General features: G+C 35.0%; 2 protein-coding genes across 5 annotated transcripts in view; one reads left to right on the forward strand and one right to left on the reverse strand.

Annotated features, from left to right (window-relative positions):
- LOC132600734 (homoserine dehydrogenase-like) overlaps positions 1-11,972 on the reverse strand; it is an 81,400-nt gene that overhangs the window by 64,979 nt on the left and 4,449 nt on the right. The window lies entirely within an intron of this gene.
- On the forward strand, positions 3,401-11,255 carry LOC132600731 (short-chain dehydrogenase/reductase 2b-like). 4 transcript variants are annotated; one of them, XM_060314069.1, is made up of 6 exons: positions 3,403-3,696; positions 4,757-4,837; positions 4,960-5,203; positions 5,398-5,475; positions 6,684-6,866; positions 10,623-11,255. In XM_060314069.1, exons 1-6 carry the CDS (start codon positions 3,536-3,538, stop codon positions 10,998-11,000), a joined length of 1,125 nt encoding a protein of 374 aa, XP_060170052.1. In that variant the 5' UTR covers positions 3,403-3,535; the 3' UTR covers positions 11,001-11,255. The 4 variants fall into 4 exon arrangements, with proteins under 4 accessions (XP_060170054.1, XP_060170052.1, XP_060170055.1 ...); XM_060314072.1 differs by having other exon boundaries at positions 3,557-3,696; positions 4,761-4,837; XM_060314071.1 differs by lacking the exon at positions 4,757-4,837 and having other exon boundaries at positions 3,401-3,696.

Here is an 11,972-nt window from a genome sequence, read left to right on the forward strand (position 1 = left end):
TTTATATGATGGAATTCAAAAATCTAAGTATGATACTTAATTTTCATTGTGAATACAAATGTGGGTTCTTCTGATCTTTTAAAGATAATACACATGTATAGTAACTAATACTATATTAACTATACATGAAGTACTATCATTCACAGTATTGATATTTTTAAATATTTTAAAAATACTCGTGTTATTAAAAATCACCTTTGAGTTTAACATTTTTTAAAATAAAGATCATGCATTGATGTTATTGATAATATATAGGCTATATTTACATGTATTTTATCCCTACTTTGGTGTGTATTAAGTGCGTTAAAGGTGAAAAAGCAGTTATTTCCCATAGCAATCTTCATTGTAATAACAAAAAGCATAGTTATTTACCATAGCAATCTTCATTGTACATAATTTTATTCTATCATATAATCTGAATAGAGGGTGATGTACAGAACACAGTAGTATTGAGAACAAGTTTTTATTCATTTTAAAACCCGATAAATGTTTTAGAGTATATATAATTTATAAACGATGAATCCTATCTCTAGTACAATGAACCACATATTCAATAAAAATGCATGTGCACTAATTAAGTAATTTAATTATTATCTATAGTATCATAATATTTGCATTTTAATCGATATGTAACATGTTCATGAACCAAAGAACTGAACTCACACAATAGTTCCTAACTTTAATTATTGCTTAGAAATACTGCTTATTGCTCACTTTTAGGTCCTACTTTGAAAAATAGTCATTCTCACGAAGTGTCAGATCTTACATATCAAATTCAATGACACTGTCTTTAAATTTTACATGTAAAATTTGAAACTCCATAATAATAAATATATTTCAATTACAGAAACCCGAAAAATGATTGTTCATGAATTTTATCCCTTTATTGCCGCTGCATCTATAAATGGACCAAACTCTTACATGTTTTTCCTTTAAATCAGGTTGGTCTTCAATTTTTTATCTTTAGCAAACGAACTTATGCCTAGTCGGATGTAAGTTCTTTAGAAACTGATGTCATGCCAAGGCATAATTTGTGAGATATTATGCTACAAAAATACAAACTTATGTCCCGCAGTTTTTTTATTTTTTATATTTTTTTATTATGAGGGACATAAATTAAAGACCAGCACAAATTAAGGACCGAAGTGCAAATGCCCCTAATTTTCTTAGTTAAGAGACCAAGTCTGCTGAAAGTTACTGGGCTCATGTCGAGTTCCAATGCATTTTTTTTGCGCGGATTGTCTTTCTTTCGGGGTGGTCTTTAATTTTTGTCCCTCAAATTGGTGGTCTTTAATATTTGTCGTTCGCTTAACACCCAGAGGTCCTCGGTTCGAACCCAGGCTCAATTAAAAAAATAAAATAAAATCTCAAGACATAAGTTGGGATTCGCAGGGCAGAAGTTGATTTTCGCAAGGCATAAGTTTGCCTTAAGGCAAACTTTTACCCAAAATTAGGCCTTAAGGCAGGGGTTTGCAAAATTCCGGCAAAATATTTTTTTCCCTTAAGGCAGAGTTTGAAATCCAACTTATGCCTTGCGAATTTTTTATTTTATTTTTTGACTGAGCGGGGATTCGAATCTGGAACCAAGAGGCTTTAGTGAAGGCCAAAAATTAAAGACCACTGATTTGAGGGCCAAAAATTAAAGACCACCCCCAACGAAGGGCAATCCTGCAAATTGTCCGTTCCAATGTGGTGTAAAATGTGAGAGATTTACATAAATAGATCTCAGCATTTAAAGGTCGTTGATTAAAATTTGCCCATGTTTTAGAAAATTTGCAAAAATAACATTGGTAATACACATTGGAAGAATGAAATGTTACCTCTAAAAAGTTACGGTCGATGTGATATAATTTTGGTACAACCTTCATCCCTATCTATCATGTTAAATTATTGGTAAATCTTGCTGGATTGACAAATCGTGCCTTGTTTACAAATTATATCGAGCGTGATACAGTCTTCGTTTAACCTAATTGTTAAATTGTTCGCACAGTTACAAGTCTTGTCGGACAGATAAATCTTATCTTGTTCACGAGTTATGTTGGGCGGATATAATTTTTATACATTCTTCGTTCTACCTAGCTTGTTAAAATTATTCACAAATCTTACGTGATTAAAAAAACTTGCATATATTATTCAATTATTCACAATTTTTACCGTACAGACAAGAATTTATATATTCAACCACTTTGCTGGTGCCTTCTTAGAGCTATAGAAAGTATCACAAATGAAATCATTGTAATAGAAATTTATATTTTCATGTGATAAATCCTTGTTCAGAGCAAGCATGGAATATTCAATTCAAAGAATTTGACGAATTCTTCAACTCATTGAGAAAGGGTTTTTGAGGAATTGTATTATTTTATACTCCCTCCGTTCCATAATAAGTGTTACCTTAGTAAAAAAAAAAATTAGCCCATAATAAGTGCCACCTTAGGAAATAAAAACATAAATTGGCTAATTTTTCCATCTCTACCCTTAGACAAAAACTACAAGTTAAAGTAACATCTAAATGATGATTGAAAAAAGCCACATAGTAACTTGGTATTGTTGGATTCCCAATGTCAAAAGGTTTACTACTTGTGCATGCTCTAATCAAGAGGAAAAATAGTTTATTTTATTATATAGGGGTAATTTAGTAAATTTCACATTTAATTATTGGTTTCTTAATATGCGTGTTTTTTTGCTAAGGTGACACTTATTATGGGACGGAGGGAGTATTATATTAAAAGTGTTGATTAATTGAAAATTATGACTTTTAACTGATTCTAGTTTAGAAAATGAGAAAAATGGTCCCTTACGTTTAAGGGTAAGTTCAAAGTAGTCTTTTAAAAGTATGCTTTGAATAGTTTTGGTCAGTCAAGTTTGCAAAAGTTCACTTTTAGTCCCCGTCAATATTTAACAAATTTGTTTGTTAGATTTAACGGGAACTCACATTCTAAGGTATAATTTTTATAGTTTTTGCTACTTTTGGTCTATTTTCATAGTGCGCTACAAAATGTTATATGTAATTTCTATTATGTTTGGTCTAGTTTTTAGTGTCTAGTCCTAGTATAATTTTTGTGTAGCAATTTCTAGGATTTGATGAGACTTTCTTGATGTTCATGGTTTAATATTTTTTATTTGACAGTTCTTATTAGATCAAACAAACAAAATTTGTTAAATATTTGACAACGGGTGAATTAATTAAATGACCCTCTACAAATATAAAAAACCGTCTCTGTGTTATGTCAGAATCCCCATATATAAGAGAGTCATATACCTCTATTTATTTTTGTAAAGACCCTTTTAACTAATTTCCTCGAACAGAAATGCTCACTCTTAACAAATTTAAAGGTCACAACTGTTCAAAGGATATTATTTGGAACCTTACCCCAAACATAAAGGACCATTTTGTTACTTTCTTGATTTTAGTTTATAGTACAACACTAGCTATTGTACTCTGAGTTTGTTTTCCTTACAATGAAATCCAAAGAATGAATCTTGAAAAAGACAGATGTGAAGGCCCACAACATTTTAGCAACAAAAGATTCTTGAAATGGCTTCATTTGCATTTGGTATTTGTACTAATTTTACTTGTACTACTAGCAATAGTAGTAGTACTATACTCCCATTACACACCAACCCCGCTTGTAGATTGTCATTCAAGAACTCAGTGGTTAATTCTGCAACAAATTCATTCTGTTTTTCTCTTTGCAGGTGAGTCAACTTTTTATGTTTGAATCTTGAGAAAAATGAGCTTTTCTTGAAATGGCGTTTGATGTTTTAGTATAGAAAGTTTAGTTTACTGTTGCTGGTCAACAAGTTGGATTTCCTATTGGTATTAATGGAAATTTTCACCATTTTTTCTTCTAAGGTACTTGGTAAAAATTAGAAGTGAAAAGACATGAGGTTTATTCCTAAAACTTGGCTTCTTTGCTGATATTGTGATGAACTCGCACTTAAATATTTATACATATCCTAATATAAATATAGAGTCTAAGCAAAAGCTACTAGGTTCGTTCAAACGCGTACCTAATATTGCAGCTCCGCCCCTGATTACCATATGGTTCTGTTTAATTATTACAATGAGAAAAATGTAACAATACATCAGGATGAATGGAGTTGTCCAAAAAGGACTTACTTTTGATCCAAATAAAAGCATGTTTTGTTTATAGTTGTTTTCCTTTTCTTTAGTGTTGCCTAGGAATTAGCATTCTCTCAGTATGGCGAGAGAGATTCTTTTTTGTATGTCTAATGACGGTGGTGTCCGGGTCAGCAGTTGCCTCCTACAAGTACGGGTAACTCTGTCAATTAAGGCTTAGGTAGCTGAGAAGAATTCATCGTTTGTCTCTGTTAGTTTTCAGTTGATGGTCCCCAAGGTTGTTATTTAACTTTTGGACTGCTAGCCTATGCCTTGGGGCCCTGTGATAGAGAGGGGTAAAACTCTTCAGCTGACAAAATGATCGCTAAGATTTTGAAGCGGTTTCTGATAGAACTTTCTAAAACTTTAAGATGTATTATGTGGTAAAATGGTAGTAGGTTGCGTACTTGAAAATGCCTAAATCTTACCAGTCCGGGCGATAATTTGCCTGATCAAGGAGCTTATCCCTGTGCTAACTTTACAAGTAAAACTAAAGACAAAAATCGAAATATGCATGGACATATATCATAATAGCACTTAAGATAAAGTGCTCTTACAACAAAATGTAGATCATAACATGAAAATTTAGTCTTTGATAACGCCGATAGAACATGATTATTCGTTGTGTTGATAAAGTCAGAAGGCACTTGCTCAGGCGATCGTCCAACTTCAAAGGGTTCTCGCGATGGCAGTTAATGTAGAGAAGGCACCTGAAAGGTACCTCTTTCTTCCCATCATCTCAGTTTGGTTGAAATAGTTTTCTTTTTTCTTCACCCCACAGGATTCTAAAGGAGAAAAAGTTAGAAACTTTGGACTGAAGTGATGGGAGATGCTTGTAGGTATGCAGTGGTTACAGGGGCAAACAAGGGAATTGGCTTCGAGACCGTCAAACAGCTTGCAAATTCAGGTGTGACGGTTGTCTTAACAGCCAGAAACGAAAAGAGGGGAATGGAAGCAACATCCTTGCTGAATGAACAAGGTTTTCCGAATGTTGTTTTTCATCAGCTTGATGTTCTAGATGCTCAGAGCGTTGAGTCCTTGGCAAAGTTCATACAAACACAATATGGGAGGCTTGATATTCTGGTAAGATTATGAACGAACTGACCAATTTCTCGTGAGAGCTGCTTAGTGTTATTGGAGATATATTTCCGTCTAAGCACGTAGTGTGAGATAAACTTTATATGGTAGCATAAGGTTCAATGACTTCAGGTGTAGTGCTCTTTATTCGCTATATCTTGAAGCACATAATAGAGAGTTGCTGATTAAAATTTCTGCAGGTAAATAATGCTGGAGCTTCTGGAGTTGTAGTTGATGAAGATGTCCTAAGGGCCTTAAACATAGATCCTGAAGACTGGGTAAGATAATTGCTCAGTGCTTAGGTCTTGGTTTATTATGGATTGCACATGGTAATTGAGCGATGTGCGATTCAATCTCATATCTAATTGAAAATTTGGTCCTTAAAATACAATTTCTTACTCTCTCTGTCCCAATTTATGTGGCACACTTTCCTTTTTAGTCTGTCCCAAAAAGAACACCTTTCTATATTTGGAAACAATTTAACTTTATGAGATGATTTATAGCCACACATTTATCTAAAATTTGTTTTGGAATACATATTTCAAAAGTCTTCATTTCTCTGTTAAATTCCGTGCCTAGTCAAGTGGTGCCATATAAATTGTCTAGAGCAGGTCTTTCTTGTATATCCCTCGTGTCGAGAGTTACTTCCTCGAATATCAACGCAGGGAGCCGTCCAAAATGGAATTAATTGTTCTATTACGGAAGTTGGGATCCCACACGCTGGGTTAATTCTTCTTTTGATTTGAGACGAATTCATTTTTCTACGGAAAGTGCTTTTGATAGGGAATAGGGAAAAGCCTTGCCTTATTCAAGAGTAGCCGACTCGGCCTCAGCGGCTTCGTGCCGCACTGGAGTAATCCCCCTTCCCTTTTTTCGGAAGAAGGGTGGGATCGAAGGCGCAATCGGAGCACTAAGATCATGGGGTGAAGGGGAAAAGGCCAATTTGCACCACCATCCTTCCCCAAAGATTCGGTTAGTGTGCATAGACTTCTACTTTCCTTTTTCTTTTAGGAAGAAAAAAGGAGCGGATTAGGTATTATCTGTCTCGCCAGGAAAATGGATATCTCCAGAAAAGATTTTAAGTTCAATGGAGTATTTCGCATTGAAATACCTTAAGAAAAGAAATGATTCGTGGTCGCGAAGGTTAGAGTAGCCAAAGCCCTTGGAATTTTTATTTTATACATTTGAAAAAATCCGTACATGTGCCAACAGTTCATCACGGAAGGACTCACTACGTCGGGATAACTAACTACTTCTAATCTAATATAATAGTCTAATATATCTAATGTAATAGAAAATAAATAAATAGATTGTATCAAAAAAAAAAAAAAGAATAGAAAAGAACGGTCTTTTTTGTATACTTTCCTGGTTTTGTTGCTACGGCGGGCTTTACTCAATTGGTGTCATGCACTTACCATTATTTTTTATGGAGTAATTATTATAATGCTGTAAATCGGATTTACTATATGCTTGTTGTTGCAAACAGTTAGCAGGGAAAGCTGTTAATGCCATTCAAGTTGCGATGAAAACAACCTACGAAAGTGCCAAATTATGCTTGGACACTAATTACTATGGTGTTAAGAATGTTACTGAAGCTCTTCTTCCACTGCTTCGAAACTCATCTTCAGCAAGAATTGTTAATGTCTCCTCCCTTAGAAGTGAATTACAGGTAAGTATCACCATCATTCTTATCATTTCTATAAATATCCATGTGAATGCATTTATGAATTTCCTTATAGAATTGCCAGAGCAAAGTTTAGTATCCATTTATTACAAGCCCGTGTGTATAAATAACTTATCAGCACTTACACAATTCCTGTTCTTCTGTGCTTTTAGTCTTTAGCTTTCGCACTAGTTTTTTTTGGCTAATATAATATCAGAATCCAACGTTCAATTTGTTTTAGTCATCTAGTTTATCCTTGTTACAGTTTAAACTAATTAAACAAAACCCCATTTGCCCTACACATCTTTGCTAACCACTCTCTTAAGCACCTTCGATCTTTCTTTAGACCATATAATCGCATTGTTGTACCTCTTTCAATGAACAGTGGTTTTTTAAATTTCCACGGGCAGAAATTAAATTTGTTTGGATTATTTCTTTCAAAAAGAAGTAACTTCAAAAAGGATAGGAGGAATTGGAAAGGCGGTGAGTTAATCATTTATTTTCCAATTCTTTGACCTCGTTAAATTTTCTCTGCATGTATGGAAATTGAAGGTTAATGTGCTAAGCATAAATAAAGGGACTGTAGTTGAAATTAATGTGCTAAATTGTAGATATACTAAGCCTAAGGGAGTGACCTTGTGATTGAAGAGTTTGCGCGACAATTTGGAAACCAAGGTTCAAATCCAAGCAGAGTCGATATAAAGTGAAGTCTTTCCATTTGCCTAATTAATGGGGAGCAGAGTTACCCAGTAAATGTGATGATATAAGGTAGCAGGTTGCCTGCCCACCATCGTTAAATTAAAAAGAAGAAAGAAAAATAAGTTGCAATTGGAGCAGTAACAACAATTACCCTTTTTTTTTGGAGAAGGTAACAGTAACAATTTCCTTTACAAATTTGATTTCTGTTAAAGATATAATGAGGAAAATCTAGATTTTGTCCTAATGATAGCTTGTTATCTTTCAAGGGATTGTATTTTAATTATTTCAATTAACTTCCAAAGGACAAGAACTTTATAATTCTTGAGTCATTTTCAGTACGAAAACTAAATCCAACAGATATTAGAAGGTTCATATCTTGGATTTCTATAGGAATTTGTTTAGTGAGCCTGAACATTGGAGACCAATCTGGGAGGATGAAGGAATAAAGAAATTGTCGGAGGAAGAAAAGGAATGGGTGGAAGGGCCTTTCACAATGGAAGAACTGGAAGTGGTGATTAAATCTTTTAAAGGAGATAAAGCTCCTGGCCCTGATGGTTTTTACTTATGTTTTTTCCAAAAATGCTGGAGTATAGTAAAAATGGATGTTTGGAGGGCTGTGGATATTTTTTTTATAAAAAGGGCTCTTTGGTCAAAAGTATGAATGCCGCTTTTATTGCTTTGATTCCCAAAAAGAAAGGAGTAGTGGAGGTTAAAGATTTCAGACCGATCGGTCTCTTGGGGAGTGTTTACAGAATCGTTTCTAAATTGCTCACAGAGAGACTTAAGGCAGTCATTAGCAAGTTGGTCTCTCCTAATCAAAATGCTTTCATTAAAGGAAGACAAATAGCCGATGCTGCCCTGGTAGCAAATGAGAGTCTAGATAATTTGTTTAGGAGAAAAAAAAGGGGTGGCTTGCAAGCTTGATTTAGAGAAGGCATATGCTCATGTTAATTGGCACTGCTTACTGTATTTGTTGAAGTTGATGAATTTTGGTGAGAAATGGACAGATTGGATAAGATTTTGCATCTCAACAGTGAAGTTTTCCATTTTAATCAATGGTAACCCTCAAGGATTTTTCAGCTCGCAAAGAGGAATCAGACTGGGAGATCCTCTTTCACCTTATCTTTTTGTTTTGGTAATGGAAATTCTCAGCAACATGTTGAGGAAGGCAGAATCTCTAGGTTGGATTAGGGGCTCAAAATCGGCAGAAATGACCAGGAGGGTATGATACTTAATCATATACTGTATGCTGATGATTCTCTCTTGTTTTGTGAAGCTGATAGAGATCAAATTCTACATTTGAGAGGGGTTCAACTTTGTTTTGAGGCTGTCATTGGGCTAACAGTTAACCTGGCTAAAAGTAGCATCTTTAGCATAAATGTTGATGAGATATAGAAGAGCTGACAGACATTCTGGGCTGTAAAGTAGAGAAGTTTCCTACTGTCTATTTGGGGCTGCCTTTAGGGGCAAAAAGAAAGGACAATAGCATTTGGCAAGGGGTCATTGATAGGTGCATGAATAAGCTCACTCCATGGAAAAAACAATACCTATCTTTTGGGGGTAGGTTGATTCTTATTAACAGTGTGTTGGATGGGATTCCTACATACACTATGTCTTTATTCAGTATGCCTACAACAGTTGAAAGAAAATTAGACTCTATAAGGAGAAACTTTCTGTGGGATTGAAACCCAAAAAAAAAAAAAAAAAAAAAAGAAAAAAAAAAGAAGAGACTCATCTGATCAAGTGGCAAATTGTTATTAAAGAGAAGGATGGTCGACTGGGGGTAAGGAATCTGAAAATGCATAATAAGAGTTTACTTTTTAAATGGCTCTGGTGATACAGTACGGAAAGTGATGAGATTTGGCAGCAAGTTTTGGATGCTATATATGGTGCAAAGGTAGGGTGGAAACGAAATCCTTCACAATTGAAAAGCTGTGGGGGAATCTGGAAGGTGATTAGTAGCTGGTGGGATGAATTTCTACAGTTCACTAGATTGGAAGTGGGAAATGGTAGGAGGATTAAATTTTGGATGGACACATGGTGTGGAAATGAGTTTCAAGAGCAAGTTTCCCGACTTGTTCAACTGTGCTTTGAATGAAGAGGGTTATATTGTAGAGTTTAATTCAGCAACTGGATGGAATGTTACTTTTAGAAGAAATCTAAATGATTGGGAAATAGACAGTTTTTGCCAACTACTTCAACAATTGAACTCATGCTCAATAGAACAAGACAGAGCAGACAGACTAGTTTGGGTCAACAGCAAGGATAAGGCATTCTCAGTCAATAACTGCTACAAAATGTTGTTGCAACAGTTTAGTCAAGGAATTCCTTATTGGCCATGGAAGATGATTTGGAAAACCAAAGCACCTACGAAAGCAGCTTTTTTTGGTTGGTTAGCAGCTAGGGACGCTTGCCAAACACAGTGCAAGTTACAAAGGAGAGGGTTTTCCTTGTGTAGTAGATGCTATTTCTGCAATTCAGAGGAGGAAACAGTTGAACATCTTTTCTTGCATTGCAGATTTTCACGGCAATGTTGGGAGCTTTTCTTTAGCATAATGGGCATATCTTTGGTGTTACCAGAGAAAATTAGTAGCCTTTTGGAAGTGTGGCAATCTCAGGAGGTTAAAAAGAGCTTAAAACCAATATGGAGAACTATTCCCAATTGCATAATGTGGACCTTATGGCTGGAAAGAAACAAGGCATGCTTTGATGGGAAGGAGTTACAGATTTCTAGAGCACAAAACAAATGCATTAAAAATCTGTACTTTTGGTGTAATAGCAGTACTATAGATAGGATGGAGAAGTATTTGGACTTTTTGCACTTGCTAGGGGATAATATGTAATATGTATTAAAGAGTTTGCTGCTAGGTGCTGTACTTTTTTTCTGTACTAACTTGATACTTTCTTAATAAAATCTTTAAAAAAAAAAAAGAAGGTTCATTTTGTTTATCTTTATAGGTAATCAAAGCAAAATTATAATCCAACTATTACAACACAACAAGATGAGAACATAACATGTTAACATTTCATATTTGTTATCTGAGTTTTTTGTCTCTCATGCAGCGAGTTCCAAACGAGGAGAGGAGAAAGGAGCTTGGAGATATTGAAAACCTGACAGAAGATAAACTCGACAAGATTCTACAGAAATTTTTGCATGATCTGAAACAAGACTCTCTCGAAGTGAACGGTTGGCAGATGATGCTACCAGCATATAGCATATCAAAAGTATCACTTAATGCTTATACCAGAGTTCTTGCAAGAAGGTACCCGAAAATGCGCATCAATTGTGTGCATCCTGGATATGTCAACACGGATATAAACTGGCATACAGGAACAATGCCTGTTGAAGAAGGAGCTGAAGGACCCGTCAAGCTGGCTCTTTTGCCCGATGGAGGACCTTCTGGTTGCTACTTTGATCGTACAGTAGTAGCCGAGTTTTAGATATAACAACAACTATGCCTCAGTTCCAAACAAGTTGGGGTCCGTTGCCAAGTTTTTAATCCGGTGGTGATAAGTGAAAGACACTATTTATTATAGCATCTCTTGGTATTTGGTTGGATTTTTGAGCTGGGTTGGTGTCTGGTGGTTGTATTAGTAGTTGAAATGAGGGAGACAACAAATAAAATTGGTCCTTTCATTTGTTTGTATCACCGGACACTTGTTTTAGAATGAAACATCCTTAGCGTTTTGGTTTAATTTGTTAGAGCCCGTTTGGATTGACTTATAAGTTGCCTATAAGCTATTTTCAGCTTTTTTGAGTGTTTGGATGGCCAGCTTAAAGCCATTTTGTGCTTAAAATAAGCCCAAAAAATTAATTGGATTTGTTTGGCTTAACTTATCTAAAGCAGCTTATAAGCTGAAAACAGCTTATAAGCTAAAAAAAATAAGTTGGTGTAGTCCAACTTATTTTTTTTGGCTGGCTTATAAGCTGCTTTTTTTAAGTCCATCCAAACAGGCTCTTACTCCCTCCGGATCAAAAAAAGAGTCCACTTAGCCTTTTTTTCTTGGATACAAAAAAGAGTCCACTTAGCAAATCAAGAAAGAATTAACCTTATTTTTGCCATATTTGCCCGTATTAAGTGTTATATGATCAAATCGCAATGCGTATTTAATAAAGGGTAGTTTAGTCAAATTACCTATTTTTGTCTAGGAGTTGGTATTTTCTTAAGGGGTGTGCAAATGGCTAAGTGGACTCTTTTTGATCCGGAGAGAGTATCTTTTAAGTAGTTACTTTTTTATGCTTGATATCCTGAATCAAGATTACTATTTGGTTCTCCTCGGATAAAAACCCTTCAAACAACTGATACACATATTCAACTAAAAACGATTGCAGAGTGTTTTTGGTATCACGCAAATATTTTACATTGTTTGGTTGGTGAGTGAAACACATTTTCTGACAAAACATATATATTT

Source organism: Lycium barbarum, chromosome 6 (assembly GCF_019175385.1).
Source record: "Lycium barbarum isolate Lr01 chromosome 6, ASM1917538v2, whole genome shotgun sequence".
Taxonomy (NCBI): domain Eukaryota; kingdom Viridiplantae; phylum Streptophyta; class Magnoliopsida; order Solanales; family Solanaceae; genus Lycium; species Lycium barbarum.

Coding starts and splice junctions, on each gene's coding strand:
- LOC132600731 (XM_060314069.1), top strand. CDS start 3,536: ATGGCTTCATTTGCATTTGGTATTTGTACTAATTTTACTTGTACTACT. Junction 5,204..5,397: donor ATGGGAGGCTTGATATTCTG/GTAAGATTATGA, acceptor AAATTTCTGCAG/GTAAATAATGCTGGAGCTTC. Junction 6,867..10,622: donor CCCTTAGAAGTGAATTACAG/GTAAGTATCACC, acceptor TCTCTCATGCAG/CGAGTTCCAAACGAGGAGAG.